The sequence below is a fragment of the Lindgomyces ingoldianus genome (genome assembly GCF_010093535.1).
Source record: "Lindgomyces ingoldianus strain ATCC 200398 unplaced genomic scaffold BDR25scaffold_31, whole genome shotgun sequence".
Classification (NCBI taxonomy): Eukaryota; Fungi; Ascomycota; class Dothideomycetes; order Pleosporales; family Lindgomycetaceae; genus Lindgomyces; species Lindgomyces ingoldianus.
In genome coordinates this window covers 303,496-324,190 of record NW_022985192.1, presented here as the reverse complement: position 1 = coordinate 324,190, position 20,695 = coordinate 303,496, and the positions used below count along the sequence as shown (strand labels likewise).

Sequence of the window (20,695 nt, the reverse complement as noted above, 5' to 3'; positions counted from 1 at the left end):
TCGGCGCTTACCTTAAACCACTCTAGCGCACTTTCGCTTGGTGGCTGCCCCTTTCCGCGCTGCAACACCACGAGAAAGTGTCCACGACAGTCTCTGTTATTTGTATACCCTCCCACCGTCGCTGCTCCTCCTCCACCGCTCTCCTCAATTGTCTTCTGCCCTCCCACTCCATCCCATATTCAGGCCCGAGGCTCACATCGCCCGCAATGGCTGCGTCCATGATGAACCAGCAGTCGGTCTACCCCAAGAGCTATGTCGGCTTCGACAGCATCACGTCGCAGATCGAGAAGAAGCTGGTGAAGCGGGGGTTCCAGTTCAACATCATCTGCGTCGGTAAGCTTTCCCTGCTGTCCTTTCCATGTATTCATCGCAGTGCATCATCTAACCGCGGCCTTTCACCGGTGCAGGCCAGACAGGTCTCGGCAAATCGACCCTCATCAACACCATCTTCGCCTCGCACCTCATGGACAGCAAGGGCCGCCTGACTCCCGACGAGCCTATCCGCAGCACTACCGAAATCCAGGCTGTCTCGCACATCATCGAGGAAAACGGCGTGCGTCTTCGCCTCAACATCGTCGACACCCCCGGCTACGGCGACCTGATCAACAACGAGCGCTGCTGGGACCCCATCGTCAAGTACATCAAGGACCAGCACAGTGCCTACCTCCGCAAGGAGCTGACGGCCCAGCGAGAACGATACCTCCAGGACACGCGCATCCACTGCTGCTTGTTCTTCATCCAGCCCTCCGGCCACGCCCTTAAGCCGATTGATATCGTAGTGCTCAAGAAGCTGAGCGAGTTTGTCAATGTGGTGCCGGTTATTGCCAAGAGCGACAGCCTGACGTTGGAGGAGCGCGCCGCGTTTAAGGAGAGGATAAAGGAGGAGTTCCAGTTCCACAACTTGAGGATGTACCCGTACGACAATGAGGAGCATGACCAGGAGGAGATCGCCATGAACACTTCCATCAAGGTATGCATAGTCCTGCGACATGCATGCATGGGATAGAATGGTACTAATACAGCACAGGGCATCCTCCCCTTCGCGGTCGTTGGCTCTGAGAAGACCATCGTCGTCAATGGGAAGCAGGTCCGTGGCCGCCAGAACCGATGGGGTGTCATCAACGGTGAGCTCTCTCCTTTTCCAATTTCAATTTCAAGCGCATGCTAATGCTATGACAGTTGAGGATGAGAACCACTGCGAATTCGTGTACCTCCGTAACTTCCTCACCCGCACCCATCTCCAAGATCTCATCGAGACCACCTCGCAGATCCACTACGAGTCTTTCCGCGCTAAGCAGCTGCTTGCACTTAAGGAGAGCTCCGCCGTTGGCGGCCACAGCTCTCGACCCATCTCGCCTGCCGCCGACCGGGAGCTTAGCCGGAACAGCCAGAGGATGACTATGAATGGGTATTAGGCTATATCTCTTCAGGAATTCGGCTCGAGCATAGTTTGACAGGCCATCAGAGGGGCAGGGAGGTTGATTGCATGCGGGGAGGAAGCTTAAGTGCGACGTAGCAGTGTGAGTAAGCGATCGTCGTTGTGGGGTTGGTATGATACCAGTGGCAGCGGCTTAAGCACAAAGATACCTTATTGGTGCCGGACGGGGAAATGGAGCTGGTGGACACATACTTTCTACACAATCACGCACTTGACAGGCCCCCTTTTCTTTGAATATTGGTTTTAGTCCCGAACGGTTACTTTCTACTTCTATTTTTCTTCTACGTCTTGGACGCTTTGTCGATCAGGGAAATTTGCTCCAGGTTATCAGGTTATACCTGGGGGAATTTCTGGATAGTGTGATAGGTAGTGGAGTGGAGTGAGTGATGTGGTAATTCGACCAAAATGTCTCTCTCATACTAATCCTTCCGTGGGAACTCTGTCGTGCTGGGGTAATGCACGGAGAGGGATGGCATGGGCTCTTGCAAGGCACCCTCAGCTCCTTCCTCGAAAATTTTGAATCGGACCATTTCCTTCCCTAAAGAACTTACTGTCTGGGAAGTGGAACATTATTCCCAACCAGATCACTATTGGGTGGAGATCCATGCGGATGCTGATGCCGAAGTTAAGGTTGGGAGGGGCAATATCGCTCCTCCACCTTCGTCTTCCTTATCTCATTCATACGCCAACCTCCGCTGCCGTACCACGATCGACCCTGGAATTGATCCATGAGCTGCGTCTTGCACTGCTTCAAGTTCGCTACTCGTCAAAATTTGCCCAAAGAGATGGCTACTTACCTCCTCAGCCAGCTTGGTGATCTCCTCTTGAGCCTCATGGGCTAAGCGCACCAATGTTCTCCTCGAGTTCCCTCCCAGACATCTCATCTTCAGCTACGAGGCCTCGGCGATCAACCGTGTTGACGCGGGGAATTATGAGCTTTGAGGAGATCTCGATGTATGTACTGGCTAATGTCTGCGCGACGAGGAAGTGGCCATGTAGTTTCTCGACGTCAGTGCGAAATTTCTACCAGGTTTTGTTAGGGGAGCCGCAAGACCGTGCTGTAAACGACTCACCTCAATGTGCTGTTCTCTTCAACCGGCCTCTCGATTCTCGGGAGTGCGCTTCAGAGCCTTCGTCGCTCCGGTGGTGACTTCATTCACGCGATCCTGATCAACCCTTCTGAATGACTTGCTGAGCCTGGACGAAGAAAGCAGCTACGAGAGTCGGTATTGACGCTTACAAGCCCGACTGCTTCGAAAAAGGCCTGGACCAAACATGTTACGTTGATCGTAGAATTACTGCTTGTTACATTCAAAGATACATCGGAGGACATGTGTTTGGCTGGAGGAATTAGGCAGTGCATGAGCTTGCTTTGTTGGAGTTTGTTCGCACATGCGAGTAATACATACTAATGGAGCTGACGCATAGTGATGGTTAAGGAATTACATGTTCTAGGCAAACGCACACAGTGCAGTAGAGATTACAAAGCAGATTGGAGGCTTTAATCTCTCCTAAGAACTCGTCTACAGTAGAAGTAAGCGAAACGAAACCAGATGGGAAAGAGAAAAGAGTCAAAGGGTGGATACGATGAACCTCTACGTTCACGATGTCTTTGCTAGCCCACAACCAACCTACCCACCGCCCATCCCTTTCCCCCTCTCCCCCCTGCATAACAAACCCAAGCAAAACCACTTACTTCTACTACCCCTCCAGCTCCGTAACCTCCGTCCCCAACCCGGGCGGTATCATTGGCATCCCACTTTTCAGCGCCTTGATCATCAGATCCCGTTTCATTAAACCTTCCAACTCTTTCTGGGTATCGACTCTTGAGCGTACGCGTGCGAACGCCATACGTGACGGTTTGTCAACGACGGAACTGAATTTGGACTTGCGAGCGCTGGAACAGGAGGGGAGGAGGAGGGAGGGATTGGGTGGTTTGGAGGTGGTGGAGGTGGAAGTGGAGGGGCTGGAAGGGGTTGAGGGGGGAGAATGTGGATGAGGACGGAGGAGAGGGTAATGGCGTCGGCGATGCCGGATGCCAGGCCGAGACCGGCGTAGGGGTTTGTTACTAGGGCAAGCGGTTAGCTATGGTGTTTAAGTAGGTAAGGGTTATTTTAGGTATTAAAGGTTTAAAAAGGGAAATTTAGTAACGCTAGATGGTTGTGTTAGACTGATCCGGATGCACACTCACAATGCGCACCATCTCCCACCAAACCAACCCTCCCCTTCCAAAACCTCTCCGCACATCTCTGCTGCACCTTATACGGCGCCACCCTGACAACCTCATACTCCTCCTCCCCGGGGACCATCCTATCTAACTTCTCCCTCACACCCTCACAAATCTCCTCCTCGGTCACATCTGCCTCGACTCCAAAACCCACTCTTCACAACCCCTGCTCGTCAATCTTACCAATAAGTCCATAGTCCCGTCCATCTATGACAAAATTCGCGTCAAAGAAACTGTAGTTGTTGAACGGAAAGCGGATGTCTATAGCCACGAGTTGGACATCCAGGGTTCCGCCTTCAAAAGGGATGTCCAAGAGTTTTCGAACCGTGCTTTTGGCGCCGTCAGCGCCGATTAGATATTCTGCTTCAATGTCATGCTCGTTGCCGGCGGAGTCGTGGATCTTGACATTCACACTAGCCCCCGTGCCGCTATCTTCAAATCCTACGACCTTTGAACCTAGTCTTACATCCCCCTTATCAAGCTCGCGTACTTTCGAAATAAGCAGTTCTTGGAATTTATACTGCGGTAGTAATAGTTGACTCGGCTCGCCTGGTTGAAACTGGAAAAGGGAAAGAGGAGAAGGGAGAACTAGAGGCAGATACGATGACTTTGTTGGTGATGTTGGATTGGCTGAGTAAGAGGGCGAGGAAGAGTCCTACGCATCCCCCTCCTGCTATAACGATGGGTAGTGGTTCTTCCATGGACCCATTCTTAATCCGAGTACATCCGTTGGTTGTTGTCATGCTGCTATATGTGAAGGATATGTTTTGAATTCTAAAACGTCGCGAGGAATCTGTCCTGGCATTAAGCTGTGATCTTCCGTATATATATATATATTTGCGTAACTCAAGAGGTCGGACGCTGCCAACGTCCGCTCTCTGTTCTCTCTGCACGAATGAAACCACATGTTCCGATCACTTTGCCGAATCTTATTGGATATCTAGAGCCTCGCGGGTCAACCAGAAACGTGGTATTGGATACCCGGCCGTGTTGTCACGCACGTTGCAAGTTTCGGGATACTAGTGCTCGGTTCCCCACATCGAGGTCTTACTCAGAGCTCCCGACGATAATCTATCCCACGTATCCTTGACACTGTTTCCACAGCCTATTTCGTGGGGGATAAGGGGCAGAAGGAAGGGTAACTGAAAGTCTTATCAGATATGGATATTTAAGATCTGGGCCCATGCAGGGTGGCAGACGAAATGCCGTTGGACCCTGAGCAATTGTTCTATGCTTCAAAATAATAAAACCAAGCCTTTAAATTTTGCACTATGGCTTCAGCACTCTAAGTTTCCCTCCTCGAGAATTTGGAGACTCTCTTGAAAAGTTGTTGAGGTGTGCTATGTAGTCCAATCCATTGTGCAGTCAAAGTGTGCTTCCAACCAACCAATCGGATCACCCAAAGCTCCGACTCAGACCTCACCTCATAACCTCTTCCCCAACCTAATCTATTGTCCCATAATCCATGGCACCCTCACGGGGCCTGCACCACCTCCTCTACATCTTAAACCCCCAAATTGCCCTCCGAAATACTCGCCGCACATTCTCCTCCTTCACAGAAACCCTCGCCAACCCGACCAAAAAGGTCCAGACCTACATCTCCCGTTCCACCAACCCATTTCTGAACCTCTCAATCGAAGACCACATCCTCCGCACTTCATCCCCATCTTCCGTAATACTCTTCCTCTACACAAATGCGCCCTGCGTTGTCATTGGCAGAAACCAGAACCCCTGGCTGGAAGTTAACTTGCCCATTCTCCGCCCATGCCCTCCGAAAGCCCAGAAGTCGACAGGAATAGAGATAGGCATAGAACAGCCCGGCCTTGGGCCCATCTCTCTTGTCCGCCGACGCTCCGGTGGCGGCACTGTATTCCACGACAAGGGGAATGTGAATTGGAGCGTGACATCGCCGCGCGTGGCATTCACGCGGGATAAGCATGCAGAGATGGTGGTGAGGGCGTTAAGAAAGCTGGGGGTTGGGCGTGCGAGGGTGAATGAGAGGCATGATATCGTTTTGGATCAAGGGAAGAGGGGGCGGGATATTGATGCGATGGATACGCATCGTACGCCGTATATGGATGAGACTGGAGAGGAAATGAGGAAGCCGTTAAAGGTGTCGGGGTCCGCGTATAAGCTTACGAGAGGACGGGCGTTACATCATGGTACGGCGTTGCTCGCGTCGCCCAATTTGGATGTTATTCCGCAGTATTTGCACTCTCCCGGTAAGCCGTTTATCAATGCGAAGGGTGTGGAGAGCGTCAGTTCCCCGGTTGGAAATATCGGGCTTGACACTTCGGTGTTTCAGAAGCAAGTATCGGAACAATTCGCCGCCATGTATGGTAGCGGCAACGAAAGAGTGCCTGTGCAGATGGTTGGCGAAGAGCATCTGTACATCCCGGAAATCAAGAAAGGATATGATGAACTGCGGACAGCGGACTGGGTTTATTCGCAGACGCCGGGGTTTACGGTGACGAATGAAATTAGCCAGGATACACACTACAACGAAAAGTCACGATTAGCGTCTAAAATACAGACCCCAGTAAGTCCAGTATCGAACCCCCTCCCACATAACATAATCTCAATAAGTCATACAGGATTTCCAAATCAGCATGGCTGTCCGCCATGGCGTCATCAAGGACTGCAAGATCGAAGAAACGCGAGTGCCGATAGGCGAGCTGGAGGCCTTTCAGGCAAGCCTCCTAGAGCAGAAATTACAGGACATTCAAGACTGGCCAGCTTTCCTTCATAGCAAGACTAGCTGCGAGAGCAAGGAACTAGCTGCTATTGCTAAGTGGCTTGGTAAAATTTTGTATACACCAGAGATACCCAGAGACTGAACACATTGGCCGTTGATACCTATGGAAGTAGGAAATACTGCAAACAATTTGAGAAGAACATTTTCCGACGTGCACACCCGGATTCGCCCCGCCTTGACATACTTCTTAATTTGATACATTGCTGATTAGATAACTTGATTCCCATCTTACGCCCGCTCTATTGAGTCCCTTGAAATTAGGAGATCGGAAACCCACACTTCCTACCCCGCATACGCTTGCGACTCCAGAAGTTCAACCACATCCCTCGGCATAGCCGGCGAGTCTCTTCGCGAATACTTATGAAAGTTCTTTGCTACCACAACAGGATCCGAGAGGTAATTCCATGGATATCATTGTTTACTACGATGATTTTGGGTATATGTATGTACATGGGTGGGTAATTGCGACCCACCTTGCGGCAATGATAGATGTAACAACCATTCATCCGTAATACAACCCTTAGGTAATATCGCAGACTGAGCATGACGTTGAGGGCTGGAGGAAGGATATACATGGCGGCCATTACACTACGTAACAATCATCAGCAACTCTACAGTGGCTTTGTGAAGTTACAACACTATAATAGGGAAGGACCGACGGGCTTGCATACTCTACTTTCCGTAAGAGGCTGGGTTCTTGCAATTGTTTGCGACTTAATGGATGATTAACACAATATCGATGGCGAGGAAGAGGAGGATGCATTAGTCATAGGTGATGCGGTTTCGTCGGTTGTATAGCACGTCGGTGGATTTTGGGAGAGGGTTTGGGATGAGCATTTTCGATGGCGTTGGAGGGGACTGTCACGCGTTGGGTACTGCTAAAAGAATAAATATCGGGTGTATATGTTGGAAAGGCGTTTCACTTTGAATTTAATAAAGTGTGCGTGGCTTCTATGGGTCCGTCTTTTAAAGCAACGGTGCAGCAGTGCGGGGTTGGGGAGAGGGATGTGGGCTGTTGTGGAAGATCCTGCCCATTCAGAGATATACTGAGAACAAGGCCTTGTGTTAGCGCTGGAATGATGAGGTGAAGGCGAAGGGGGAGGGAGTTGAAGAATATCTTTACCTCTCCGTGTTTGTGAAGTTGCAGGCAATGATTGTTCATATTGGCAAATTGCAACTCAAACCGTGTCTGGGGTCCCTTCTCTTGCAACAGCGCGACTGTGAGCACGACAAGGGCACAACATCATCAACTCAGAAATCGTGAACCCGCGAAGTCTTCCATGCTATCATCTTTCTTTCCTTCTCCACTAATCTTCACGCTTCGTCTTACAGTTACCTTCCCTCCCTGCTCCGTGCTAGTTCCGACCGAGGCTGCTGAATCTGCTTCCCCTAGCATGCGTTCTATTATTTTAACCTTCGCACTGGCACGCTTGAATCGGTCGTCGAAATCTGCAACTGCATCCTCTGCATTTTCAGTTGAGAAGGTTGAGGGATCAGTGAGGGCATGCAGAGTAGTGACATGCTTTTCCAATCTTGGATTCGTTGGCAGGGTGGGAAGCTCCTCTTTTACATCGCCGTACGCCCCGAAATCCTGAACTCTTTTCCCTTCCTCCCGTACCACTTCTGCTCCTGCTCTTTTCTTTCCCTCTTCTTTCACTTCTACTTGACTAACATTCTCTACTTCTTGCTCAGTAGCAGAGCGGACTGAGTGGAATCGAGCACCCCAAACACAAGCTCTCCCATGCAAAACTCCCATAGAAGCAAACTTCTCGAATCCCTTTTCAAGACCGAAGATTCGGCCTTCGATGCGACCAGCACGTGCTCCGTCGGCAACACCGGCTGCATGAGCGGTGGTGTAGAGGTCATCCTCTAAAGTGAGGAGAGTGTCGAAAGGATCTGGGGACTGGGAGGGAGCATGGCTAGGTGTCATTTTGCAGAGAGATATAGAGATGGAAATATGGTTGGTTTTGACGTTGAACTGGACTTCCGGATTTTCTGGTCCACAGCGTAATGAATGGCTCCCCCTCCGAGGGATGACTGAATTCAGGGTTGTAATTAGCTCCCCTGTTCTCAAAAGTGCCCCTAAGCCGTGGTTACAGGGGCCTGAAGAAGTTGGGAAAGTCTTCAAGAGTCAGAGTCGACGAGTGGCGTCTGTGGCGGTGCGTGTGGCGCAAGGAGGGGCATCGTGCAACAGTTTCCGGCGAGCTTGACCTCCGCGTTTTGACTCACCCACTCACCCACTGACACACCCTCTTCTTATTCTACAAAGATCTTGCCATTGGACTTAGATCGCTTCTTTACATTACCTCTCTTAGCGTACGCCACGCCACTAAATATTCGTGCACCGATTTAACCCCTCCAGCCTCCCCAGTACTTCAGAGCGGGGCATTGCAAGAGCTGCCGCGTAGCAAACATGTCTCCAGACGAGGCAAAGAAGAAGATATTGCCGGTGGAAGGCGAGAGGAATATCCTCATTACGTCGGCTCTACCGTACGTGAATAACGTGCCCCATTTGGGAAACATTGTCGGAAGTAAGATTATATCCTAGCCTGCACGCGACTCCTCCATCTTATTCCATACTAATTTTTTTTCCTAGGTGTTCTCTCCGCCGATGTCTTCGCTCGATACGCTCGTGCTCGGGGCTACAATACCCTTTATGTCTGTGGTACCGATGAGTACGGTACTGCCACTGAGACCAAGGCAATAGAAGAGAACATCACGCCGCAGCAGCTCTGCGATAAATACTACGCTCTACACTCGGACGTTTACAAATGGTTTCAAATCTCCTTCGACCACTTCGGCCGGACGCCGACACAGCAGCAAACAGACATTGCGCAGGACATCTTCAACAAACTTTACAAAAACGGCTATCTGGAGGAGAAGACAACGACGCAGCCGTACTGTGAGACACATAAAAGCTTCTTGGCGGATCGCTTTGTCGAGGGCGAGTGTCCGCTGTGTCACTATGAGGATGCGCGGGGAGACCAATGCGATAAGTGCGGCCATCTGCTGGATCCACTGGAGCTCATCAACCCAAGATGCAAACTGGATCGCGCGACGCCAGTACCTCGAGAGACTAAACACGTATACTTATGTTTAGATAAGCTACAACCTCTAGAGGAGGAGTGGTTTAAAAGAAGCAGCGAAGAGGGCAAGTGGAGCTCAAATGGTATCCAAATCACATCTAGCTGGTTGAAGGAAGGTCTCCATCCACGAGGCATCACGCGGGATCTCAAGTGGGGAACAGCTGTTCCACTAGAAGGGTACGAAAAAAAGGTCATGTACGTGTGGTTCGATGCCTGCATCGGCTACGTCTCCATCACAGCGACATACACAGAAGAGTGGGAAAAGTGGTGGCGGAATCCCGAGCAAGTGAAGCTCTACCAATTCATGGGCAAGGATAACGTGCCCTTCCACACCGTTGTCTTCCCTTGTAGTCAGATTGGTACCAAGGATAAGTGGACTATGCTGAACACGATATCAACGACCGAATACCTCAACTACGAAAAGGGCAAGTTCTCAAAGTCCCGCAACATCGGTGTTTTCGGCAACAACGCGAAGGACACAGGTATCCCGGCAGACGTATGGCGGTACTACCTCCTCTCTCACCGACCAGAAACAGGTGATTCCGAATTCGAATGGGACGGCTTCATTGCAGCAAACAACAACGAGCTACTCAACAATCTAGGTAATTTTGTCAACCGCGTCATCAAGTTCGTCAACTCGAAAATCTATGACTCTAAGATTCCGGACTACACCAAATTCTCAGATCCGTATTTTGACGAGCATAAGAAGAAGGTGAATGAGGTTCTCAAGAAGTATATCGATGAACTGGAGAATGTTAAGATCAAAGCTGCCCTCATGACCACCATGATCATGTCGAGTCTCGGAAACACATTACTGCAAGACAACAAGCTAGACAACAAGCTAGCAACTGAGCAGCCTGAGAGGTGTGCAGCAGTTGTCGGGTTAGCATTGAGCCACATCCATCTTCTGGCGAGTTTGATTCAACCATACATGTAAGTCCTCAAGTTCCTTCCTCTAGCGAGCCCCTCTAACAACTATCCAGGCCCGCAACAACCGACCTCATCCTTCAGCAACTCAACACCACCTTCCTCATCATTCCAGACCTCTGGGAAGCCAAATCCTTGCCTGTCGGCCACACCATTGGCAAGGCAGTTTACCTTTTCTCCAAAATCAAACCTGAAAAAGAGCAAGAATGGAGAGAGCAATTTGGTGGCGATGAAGCGCGGAAAGCGAAGGAGGAAAAAGCCGCGAAAGCTGCGGCGAAGAGAGCGGAAAAGGAGCGTAAGAAAGCCAAGAAAGCTGCAGCGAAGATCGGTGAGGGGGTGGAGAGTGCGGAGAAAGGAGGTCAGGGAGAGCAGCCGGTGAGTGGGACCGTAGTGGAGGAGGTCATGGATGGGGTTAAGCAAGTGAGTTTGCAAACACCATAGTGCGCATATTTGCCTGACAAAGATGTCAACGTGTGAAATTTGGGTGGGTGGAATTGTAGGCCTGTGGAGTGTGGGACTCGGAATCAGGGCTCGGGGTTCACAAATGTTGTTTGGAGATCTGTGGGCGGAATCTGGACTGTTCTGAGGTGGATGTACGGGATCGTGATTGATGAAGTAGAAATGCAGTTCGAGCTGCTATGAACACCCTTTGTGAAGTGGTCGGGTCTTTGGATGATGAACTCTAAGGCTAGTGAGGGTTTGGCCTCTTCAACACGTATAGACATGCATACGCTGTAGAGAAAGGATAAAAAAAAAATGGTCTGGACATCATTGCTTTCAGTATAACGAGCAAACACTGTTACGGGGGAAGTCCTGAGTCCATGCACTTTTACATGCGCGATGTTTTGGTCTAATCCATCCCTCTTCTACTTCTCCACCCTCCTTCTATCAGAAATCTATGAGAAGCATCACAAGTTATTGCATTGGCGATGGCATTCTCCTCGCGACCGCCCTCAACAATCCGATGCACTCTCATTCACTACAGTACTACGGCAGAAGTTTGTGTACACTTTTCCGCAACACTAAAATCGCTTGGCTTTTGTACAAACCTGCGTACAGTCAGGGTTTATATAGGCGAAATACATACTCTTTTTTTTCTAATACTTCGTTTGCAGTCCCGGGCCTTAATGCCATTCCAAATTCTCTTGTGTACCCGCTTAATGATATTATCAAATTTGGCGTATCAGGTCTGCCTCTAGGCGTTTTGTGTATAATCAACAAATTTGTCTATATTAATTGCTCTGAACCCTTGATCTTTGCGCTCTGCGCAGAGCTTATTAATCTTCTGCTTCAGAATCGAATAGAGATGTTCAATAGGGTTAAGATCTGGGGAGTACAAAGGCTGGTTAACTGTTTTAACTTCATATGCAGAATTCTGTACTTCATTCTCAATGAAAGCGAAAATAGCTGTTCCAAGGTGTGGCACAGGCTCACTTATCGGCGCTTAACTGACTGAGATTCTGACAGGGGCGGCACATTATATTAGTGTGAATTAGCTTTGTGTAAGGGACGAGGCTCCGCACCGCTCCCCCATTACAACTAAAAGAGTTAAAGATAATCAACTAACGGTTGATTCGTGTCCGGCATAGTATATACGCCTTATACTTTTGATTGATTTGGGGGTCGGAGGTGCAGAGCTTGGCATTTTAGTGCACAAACTGTAGCGGAGGCGCTGTACAATGTATTAAATCTAAGCTAGTCATGGGAACTGCTACTATCTGTAGCCGGGCATGTGCGAGAATTAAAGGGGCAAAAGAAAGATGAGATGCGCTTAGTTGTTGAAAAGTAGCAAATTATGCAGGTAGGTGAGCGTGCACGTGACTATGACTTTTTCGCTTCAAATCTGCATACACGAAAACTGAAATTTTGAGTCTCCAGCCGCCTCTCTGCAAATGTAAAATTGATTGCTGAAATCTCATGTTGTTTCTTGTGTTCCATGGCAACCTTCTCGCGTTTTGAAACGCTTGGCGTAAGCTCACCCCTCAACACCTCGAACATCGCCCTTCCATTCGCCCCAACATTGGACCCAGAGTTACTCGAGAAATAATTTCGGCGACGATGTTTTGTCTGGGGAATCGTCGACCCAAGTGGTGTGTCGAACACGGGAGGATCTCGTCGTCTGACGTCATCTTACTGGATCGCACAACAGGCTTCGAAACGAAACAGCAAGCCCGGGCACCGGTCAGAGTTTCAGGTGAATATGCATGGCTTATCCATGTTTCGCAAAGGTAGCTCCAGCCGAGTGAGGCTCAGGCAAACATATGGCTTAAGATCCAGGCGTTATGTGCAGCTTTGACTCAGGGAGTGGCTCCTTTGCCGTAATTCGAGCTTCTGCAATTCCACCTTTCCGCAACGCATAACGACAGACATGGAAGGCCACAATACTAACGGATATCCGCTTTACAGCCTAAGTATTCAGCCGGATGCGGACTTTGACAACCATCAGCCTTTTCCAATCTCTATGGCGCAAACACATGAGCACCGTCCGAATACAAGCCGGACTTCCGTGAACCCTAACAGTTCAGGTGAGTCAAGTCCGTATCCCTTGTGCATTGTATGTTGGCCTCCCACGGACGATCCCAAATGTCACCAATTACAACGCCAGAGCTCATCCCTTTCCCTACACCTGTCAATCGTATAACAGGCGCAAAACCCCCTTCCCCTCGTTAAAATGCCTCTGGGAAGGTATTAAACATGATATAGCTTCACACACTAGAGTCCATCACTAAGAAGATATTTCAGGATATTCCAATCACTTCCCCCTCAACTCTCTGCAGGATACTTTTGGCCAATGGCAAGATCCTCCGATGCCGCATTATCACTATGCAGAGTCTTCACGATCATCTTTCTCTGATTTTCGCAACTCCGGCTATAGCATCTTTTCCCAGCGCCCGAGGAATTCCATTGCATCAACCAGCACGACTGGGACCGATTATTCAGATGTGCCTCAGGAGTACCACGTTCATCAGAGCGCAAGTCTACGGAATGTAAACACATCAGCTTTGACCGTGCGGCCGCCGGATCCCGCCGCCGAAGAAGTAATAGGGTGGTCCCCAGTACGGAGCGCAAAATACACTCGTCAGGTAAAGGTCGTGAAAGAGCCATTCCCAACCTGTGTCTCAAGACCGAAAAGAAAAAGCCGATCTACCAAGGAGCCAAGATATTGGTGTACCTCTTGCGGTGGGGGATTCCGGGAGAAATGTGACTGGATACGGCACGAGGAAACGTACCAGGAACGGTCTGCGATGTACCAGTGTGATCTCTGCAAAAAGACGTATTGTCTTGACAAAGACTTCATCAAACACCATCAAGATAGCCACCGATGCCTGACATGCGCAGAGAACAATCAGCACCTAGGTGGCGCAAGGAAGAAGCGGAAGCAAAGAAGAGCCTGGGGCTGTGGATTTTGTATTCACTTTGACACAAACTGGAAGGAGAGATGCAACCACATCGCAACCCACTTCGAATCTGGTAACAAGATGACTAACTGGAAGCACACGTTGGTGATCTTGTCACTGCTAAAACAGCCCCATGTCTGCCAGGAACAGATCCGTCTTTACGAGTCTAAAGGAGTGCAAAACCCTTATTTCGGGTGGAATGAGCATACGACTGGCCGAGCGGAAGGTTACCCGGACGGTCTCTGCGCTCCTCAGCTCCAGGACTTGCTAGAGTTCTTTAGTCCTGGCCAGAATGCTCGATATATTGTTGAGCTAGCCTGGGCTAAAGGATATCGGCCGAATCCTCCAATATCCAATGACACTCCCGAACCTTCCAACCTAGATCGATCCACCGGGAATAAGAGCAGAGGTAGCGAGAAAAGTCGGCCACAGGATTTGGCGTCTACATTGGCTCCTCGACAAATGGGTGCTAGGAGATCGGAAAATCAGTCAACTCATGCTGGGTATTCCGAAAAAGAGCTCCCTTGCCTTCCTCCAGTGCCCCCCGTTCCACTAAAAAACGATTCAAGTGCTGACCTCACATCTCTCTCGGAAAATCCGTTGAATGTTGGGTTTGAGTCATGGGCTCCGCTCACCACTACAATACCCGAAGACGAGATCCTTCCAGATACCTGTGACTTTGACATGATGGATCTAAGTTTCACCACCGACCTGACCCAAGAGCTGTCAATCCTCAACGACTTTGAACGAACAAATGCCTGGTAGTGGGCATCCATGTCAGCACACACACGATTTGTATCACCACGGACGAGCCCTTTCCCCCAATGTCTGTCTACAGGGCGGATTTAATTGTAATGTGAATGATAATGGGAATAGTAACGGGAATGGGAATGGGAATAGTAATAGAGTGGTAACGGGAATAGTAATGGTAATACAGGAGGCGCTGGGAGCCTTCAAATGAGACTTTTGACTTAATACGAAAATCTGTTATAAAACCACCTACTCATTATCTATGCTCCCGCTTTTCTATTGTTTGTTTTCTTTGAATCTATTTCATTGGATCTCCCGAGCTGGGCATCGGCTGTGCTTATGGCTCTCTAGACCCAAAAGGGAATTGCCTTCACCTGAAACACGTCCTCCACCACTACCCCTACGCTAGAATGTCTACATTCGGATAATGTCTTGATGCCATTTGATGCCATCTTAGGGTCCAGCTCTTCACCTGAGGCACAGTTGTGTGCAAGACACGTAGCACGACTTCTTACTGCATCCGGTGAACATTTGTCCACCAAGGAGGCGGGCAATTTTGGTTTATAAGGCTGGCATGTTGCTTGCAGTACTTATCTTACTATAGTCAACCATCCATCGATCTCGCCGACTTCACGATCATTGTCTTCTACCTACTTTGCGCCTTCTGCTCCTCACTAGCTGGATATCTCGGATTTCCTTTCCATAAACCAACTCACTGGAGCCATCCCATTCCTTAATGATCATGGCCACTCAGGTAGGGAATCATACACTTGAACATGGTTGAGATTCCACCAACACAGACACTTCCAGGAGAACTACGAGAATCACCAGCGACAAAATTTCATCCACGATAGTGCCGAATCAACCAGCCACCGTCAGACTTCTCATGCTCCGCAGCACATCCTAGCACATAGAGAGCGAACAAACGGGTTGCAGAGAAACAACGGAAACGAAGGGCTCGAGAATCTTCAAGTATGGCTGTCCCAGAACTTTAGCGAAGAGCCATGGAACGCGTTAGCAGATGCACGAGACGAGCCAAGGATGCGTAAGGTGCGTTATTTTCAGTGTGCTGGCTGGAGCGGGATTCTGACCTCTATGTAGACGTCTTTACTGTGATTAAATCCTAGTAAGAAGAAATGTAAAACATGTGAATGGTAATGGTATGTAGTTGCATGTTGGAGGATCGGAGAACGATCGCACATATTCTGATTAGATTATTGTAATGTATTAAAATATTAGATCGGGTTTCCTCTGAAGACCGCTCTCGAGTTCGCTGAGGGAGGGTGGAAGCGGCTTTCGCTTAGTACGGCCCGCGCCACACTCGTGCGCGCTAGCCGCACCTTAAAGTTCCTCTCGCCTCCGGCTCTGTCTCTTTCCTTCACCTCCCCTTTTAAACTTTTTCTCAACTTTCAACCTTAAAACCTACAATCTCTAGCCGCAACGCTTTCACGATGGCAGCCAGCATGGTAATATCTGTATTGAAATGAATTTTTTTCTGTGTTTATCTTCTCCTTTCACGACATGAACTGGTAAGTGCCCTCAGCCCCTCTTGTGTTTGTTGTTCCTGACTTCACTTCATAGGCGCGTTTGCCTGATTTTGTGTGATGCTACTCTATGATGTCATATCTTGGGGTACTTTTCTATTATCGTAGTAAGCCCATCTTCATATTTGCCACTTTTGTTTTGCTAATTGTGGCTCGCAGCCGATTTTCTCCACCAAACAGCCTGTGATGTCACTCTGCCACTTGCACCTCGCAAAATGGCAAATCACAGCTTGTAGTTTCTTCACGGATGTTTCATACGGGTCTTCGCGTATGGGTTTAGCAGTCGGCCTCCTGGCAAGCGTTTACGCGCGATGATTGTTGAACAAAGGCAACGTCCTAGAATAAGCCTCCTCAGAACCCGTGTCGAGCTGAGCCGGCTTTCCTTTCGGATTGCGGTTGGGGCCCACTGTCGAATGGGGGGTGCAAGCATCTCTGGCGTCATCTCTTCCGTCTCCGGGCGGTTGGTGTAATCAGTGAGATCGACGTTTGTTTCTCGCTTGTGCATGCCATAGTTAGGTTTTATCTTAATCACGTTATCTTTCTCCATAATTCAACCTTTCAAACCATTCGCTTTTGAAAAAGTTAGTAGTGAATATGGGGTTTTTGCTTTCTAGCCTGTATAGCCTTGCTTTCTATGACTCTGTTTTGGCCTCCTATGAAATTCAGGTAGTACCGAGTGGGCACGACTTCTAGTGCCATCCATACACCTTATCCTCTCTTACCATCTGCCCTGAACGCCTCGTGACGACGGGCTCTTGGCGGTACAGCGGTTGCGGACCAACTGTGGACCAACTGTGGACCTCGGGAGACAGCCGAAAGATGATTGACTTGGACTAGGACAATTGGGTTGTGGTAAGCATTGCAGTATCAAATGCAAACCTCCATAAGATCGCCGCTAACATAATACAGCATTCTTCGAATTCGACCTCCGTCGGGAGAACCAATACCGAGAAGCACTCCGAAAATCGCCATTTGGGTAAAGTCGCTCTTGGAATTGCATCAGCTCCCACATGAACGCAAAAGGAAATTGTGCCACAGTGCCTTTCCAATTAGGCTGAATCTGTTTTGGGTATAGCCTCAATCCCACACCGCCCCACGCGCCATTTTGTAAGTCAACTTAAAAAGAACCTCATTCCATTGCTCAGAAGATGACGCCCTTTTCTCTTTCTTCGGGTACGCGATTAAAAGTCCCGTACCTTATATGGAGACCCTAAAAAGTTCCGTTAGCCAACAACTTCTCATTTGCTCTCTGCCTCCCTTCCTCCACATCTCTGACTTCCCGGAACGTCGACTTCGTTCTTTACTGAGCCATCCCTGACGTTTGTTTCTAGACTCTCGTCTCTCGCGGGACTCGACATCAGGGTGTTGTTTCCTTTTCATTGTCCGATCCGGACCATGGGTAGGCTGAATATTTATTGCGGTTATGGCCGCACCTCCTGTTGTTCTTTTGTAACCTAGTGTGCAGATACAAGTTTGGAAGCAAAATCCTGTAGACTGTAGACGTTGTTGAAAAGCTTCCGTTCTTCAATTTCCTTCCTATCACCAAACTAGCGCCTTTTCCGTTCAAAATGACACGCACTGGGGTCGTCCCAAAGCCACAGGCCCTACTCGGCCCCACACAAAACGGCGACCGCTATGAACTCACTAGTCCAACGGCATTGCCCAAGGCTGGCGGCTTCTTGTGGAATCAGCAGATGATGATACAGATCACCTGTCGTGGCTATGCCACTTCGCAGTACATGCAACCGGAACCTGCCAAGTACGCATACGCCCCAAATCTAGAGGCCAAGACCTTCATGCAGCCGGAGCAAAACTACTACGCCCACCACCCTGGTCGCTTTGTCTATATTAAAGATGAAGAAGCGGACGAGCTGTTCTCCGCACCATACGAGCCAGTCCGTGCACCGGTGGATCGTTTCATCTTCTCGGTCGGTAAGAGCAACATCTCGTGGATAGTGGAACACCTAGATATCCGCGTTGAAATGAGTTTTTGCATTCCTACGCATGATGTAGCGGAGCTTTGGACCATAAAAGTGACGAATCTGTCTGGCCGTGTTCGCAAGGTCAGCGTCTACCCGTACTTCCCGATTGGGTACATGTCTTGGATGAACCAGGAGGCCGAATACCGTTCTGACCTCGGCGGTGTGGTTGCAAATAGCATCACGCCGTACCAGAGGGCGTCTGACTACTACAAGAACAAGTTTCTCAAGGACAAGACATATTTCCTCTGCGAGACCCCGCCTGTGTCCTGGGAAACCATGCAGCAAGCATTCGAGGGTGAGGGTGGCCTGCACTGCCCAACTGCAGTAATGGAAGAGACCCTCGGGAATGGCGACGCACGTTACGAAACTCCTACGGCTGCTGTGCAATATCGCGAGATATTGAAGCCCAACGAGCAGCGCGAGTACCGATTCCTGTTCGGCCCAGCTCTTGACGATGCAGAGATCCGCAACATGCGCAGCACATATCTCAGCAAGGATGGGTTTGCCAATGCTGCAAAGGACTACGCCGCGTACATGGAGAAGGGGCAGGGATCCTTAAAGATTGAGACCCCTGACAAGGACCTCGACAACTTTGTCAATAACTGGCTTCCGCGTCAAGTGTACTACCACGGCGATGTGAATCGTTTGACCACAGACCCTCAGACCCGCAATTACATGCAAGACAACATGGGCATGAGTTACATCAAACCTGACGTTACGCGTAAAGCCTTACTTACGGCCCTCTCTCAGCAAGAAGCTAATGGATCCATGCCCGACGGTATCCTTCTCACCGAAGGCGCAGAGCTCAAATATATCAACCAGATTCCGCACACGGACCACTGCATCTGGCTGCCAGTCGCTCTCGAAATCTACCTCGCCGAAACCGCCGACTTCGCCATCCTAGACGAGAAGCTAACTAGTGCAAATGGAGATACTTACACCGTGTTCGAGCGCCTCTGTCACGCGATGGATTGGCTCCTCAAAGCCCGCGACAACCGCGGTCTAAGCTTCATCGCGCAGGGAGATTGGTGCGACCCCATGAACATGGTCGGACCTAAGGGCATCGGAGTGTCAGGCTGGCTTACCGTCGCCACGGGCTTCGCGCTCAACCTCTGGGCAAACGTCTGCGAACAACAAGGCGGATCCGAGATTGCAGCGCACTACCGTGCGGGCGCCAAAGACGTCAACGACTGCGCAAACAAGCATTTCTGGGACGGAAATTGGTTCGCTCGCGGCATAACCGACGACAACGTTCTTTTTGGCGTCAAGAAAGACCCTGAAGGCCGCATCTGGCTGAACCCACAAGCGTGGAGTATCCTCGGGGGTGCTGCCGACCGAGATCAAATCCCCAAGATGCTAGATGCCGTCGACGAGCACCTCACCACGCCATATGGCGTCGCGATGTTCGGCCCGCCGTTCAGCAAAATGCGCGAGGATGTCGGCCGCGTGACACAAAAATATCCCGGCCAAGGCGAGAACGCAAGTGTATATAATCACGCTGGAATCTTCTACGTCCACTCCCTCTACTCCATTGGCGAAAAGGACCGTGCGTATAAGCTCCTACGTCAAATGATCCCGGGCCCGAGTAATGAGGACTATATCCAACGCGGACAACTCCCCGTGTATATCCCGAACTACTACCGTGGCGCGTACCGCGAGTATCCGCGTACCGCCGGGCGGTCGAGCCAGTTGTTTAATACTGGAACAGTGAGTTGGGCTTATCGATGCTTTATCGAGGGGCTGTGTGGCCTGAAGGGCGATGTTATGGGGTTGAGGGTTAATCCACAGTTGCCGAGTGAGTGGGACGGGATTAAAGCTACGAGGTTGTTTCGGGGTGCGAGGTTTGAAGTGGATGTTAAGAAGGGTGATGTTAGGGAGGTGAAGGTGAAGGTTGATGGCAAGGAGTTGGAGGAGCCTTATGTGAAGGATGTGAAGGAGGGGAGGGTATATAAACTTGACGTCGTTGTGCCGAAGTAATGGTCAGGGGAGGGGAATGATGTGGGGAGGCTGGGGGATTAGGGGAAATTTGCATTTCGTGAAATTGTTAGGCTTGATATGCTTAAAAGTTATAATGCTATGCTCACTCCACTTTGATATCTCCGTTTCGGCCTGACATCACTGTTGAACGAGGTCGATTTCTATGAAATAATTCGGCTTATCTATCAAGGAAGTTAGTTTTTAGGTGCGAGGGCAATGGTTCTAGTTTCTCATCACTTTGCAATATGGAACAAAGAGTGTCCATCCCTTCCCTCCAGTTTTCCTCACGTTAGAGACGTAGAGAGCAGAACCCAGGGATAGATCGATATAGTAGGTGCAAGTGGGGGGGGCAGAGCCCGGGGTAAGGCTGATTCTTCACACACTGGCTGCGGGAAGTGTGAGCAATCAACCAGTTAGGTATTAGGAAGTATAGCAGGTGTTTAGTATGCTTAATGCGTATCTTTGAGTTTAATGTAGATTTAAGTATTTGTAACAAGCGTGTGAAGTGCCACCGACACGCTTCTTTTATACAATGGATAAAAATTATTGTGTGGTAGTACGCTCAATATTTGCTACAGCCAAGGTTGAATTTCTAATCCGCAGAGCCATGT

At 49.7% G+C, this 20,695-nt stretch overlaps 7 protein-coding genes across 7 annotated transcripts; 5 read left to right on the top strand and 2 right to left on the bottom strand.

Moving 5' to 3' along the window:
- Positions 1–206: 206 nt before the first annotated feature.
- On the top strand, positions 207–1,415 carry BDR25DRAFT_327625 (cell division control protein 10; the record flags this gene model as incomplete). The annotated part of the gene is made up of 4 exons (XM_033692345.1): positions 207–333; positions 408–970; positions 1,028–1,124; positions 1,180–1,415. 4 exons carry the CDS (start codon positions 207–209, stop codon positions 1,413–1,415), a joined length of 1,023 nt encoding a protein of 340 aa, XP_033543797.1.
- Positions 1,416–2,864: 1,449 nt separating this feature from the next.
- On the bottom strand, positions 2,865–4,408 carry BDR25DRAFT_345150 (FAD/NAD(P)-binding domain-containing protein; the record flags this gene model as incomplete). The annotated part of the gene is made up of 5 exons (XM_033694018.1): positions 2,865–2,961; positions 3,135–3,506; positions 3,630–3,797; positions 3,849–4,224; positions 4,325–4,408. The coding sequence occupies 4 exons, from the start codon at positions 4,406–4,408 to the stop codon at positions 3,232–3,234; spliced, it is 903 nt and encodes a 300-aa protein (XP_033543796.1). The 3' UTR covers positions 2,865–2,961; positions 3,135–3,231.
- A 722-nt stretch (positions 4,409–5,130) lies between these two features.
- BDR25DRAFT_345149 (uncharacterized protein) lies at positions 5,131–6,553 on the top strand (the record flags this gene model as incomplete). The annotated part of the gene is made up of 2 exons (XM_033694017.1): positions 5,131–6,204; positions 6,260–6,553. The coding sequence occupies 2 exons, from the start codon at positions 5,131–5,133 to the stop codon at positions 6,500–6,502; spliced, it is 1,317 nt and encodes a 438-aa protein (XP_033543795.1). The 3' UTR covers positions 6,503–6,553.
- Positions 6,554–7,666: 1,113 nt separating this feature from the next.
- On the bottom strand, positions 7,667–8,507 carry BDR25DRAFT_345148 (uncharacterized protein; the record flags this gene model as incomplete). The annotated part of the gene is made up of 1 exon (XM_033694016.1): positions 7,667–8,507. The coding sequence occupies exon 1, from the start codon at positions 8,348–8,350 to the stop codon at positions 7,667–7,669; it is 684 nt and encodes a 227-aa protein (XP_033543794.1). The 5' UTR covers positions 8,351–8,507.
- Positions 8,508–8,658: 151 nt separating this feature from the next.
- On the top strand, positions 8,659–11,198 carry BDR25DRAFT_267682 (methionyl-tRNA synthetase). Its single transcript, XM_033687062.1, has 3 exons — positions 8,659–8,951; positions 9,017–10,439; positions 10,490–11,198. Exons 1-3 carry the CDS (start codon positions 8,834–8,836, stop codon positions 10,872–10,874), a joined length of 1,926 nt encoding a protein of 641 aa, XP_033543793.1. The 5' UTR covers positions 8,659–8,833; the 3' UTR covers positions 10,875–11,198.
- Positions 11,199–12,755: 1,557 nt separating this feature from the next.
- On the top strand, positions 12,756–14,718 carry BDR25DRAFT_292645 (uncharacterized protein). The gene is made up of 2 exons (XM_033688673.1): positions 12,756–12,958; positions 13,176–14,718. The coding sequence occupies exons 1-2, from the start codon at positions 12,802–12,804 to the stop codon at positions 14,594–14,596; spliced, it is 1,578 nt and encodes a 525-aa protein (XP_033543792.1). The 5' UTR covers positions 12,756–12,801; the 3' UTR covers positions 14,597–14,718.
- A 2,756-nt stretch (positions 14,719–17,474) lies between these two features.
- BDR25DRAFT_71643 (glycoside hydrolase family 94 protein) lies at positions 17,475–20,091 on the top strand. The gene is made up of 2 exons (XM_033698946.1): positions 17,475–17,524; positions 17,591–20,091. Exon 2 carries the CDS (start codon positions 17,694–17,696, stop codon positions 20,082–20,084), a length of 2,391 nt encoding a protein of 796 aa, XP_033543791.1. The 5' UTR covers positions 17,475–17,524; positions 17,591–17,693; the 3' UTR covers positions 20,085–20,091.
- Positions 20,092–20,695: the final 604 nt, after the last annotated feature.

Excerpts from the sequence above, each read along its gene's own strand:
- BDR25DRAFT_292645 (XM_033688673.1), top strand. The coding sequence starts at position 12,802 with ATGGAAGGCCACAATACTAACGGATATCCGCTTTACAGCCTAAGTATT. Across the intron at positions 12,959-13,175 it reads CGTGAACCCTAACAGTTCAG|GATATTCCAATCACTTCCCC; the intron begins GTGAGTCAAGTC and ends AAGATATTTCAG.
- BDR25DRAFT_267682 (XM_033687062.1), top strand. The coding sequence starts at position 8,834 with ATGTCTCCAGACGAGGCAAAGAAGAAGATATTGCCGGTGGAAGGCGAG. Across the intron at positions 8,952-9,016 it reads TTTGGGAAACATTGTCGGAA|GTGTTCTCTCCGCCGATGTC; the intron begins GTAAGATTATAT and ends TTTTTTTCCTAG. Across the intron at positions 10,440-10,489 it reads AGTTTGATTCAACCATACAT|GCCCGCAACAACCGACCTCA; the intron begins GTAAGTCCTCAA and ends ACAACTATCCAG.
- BDR25DRAFT_71643 (XM_033698946.1), top strand. The coding sequence starts at position 17,694 with ATGACACGCACTGGGGTCGTCCCAAAGCCACAGGCCCTACTCGGCCCC.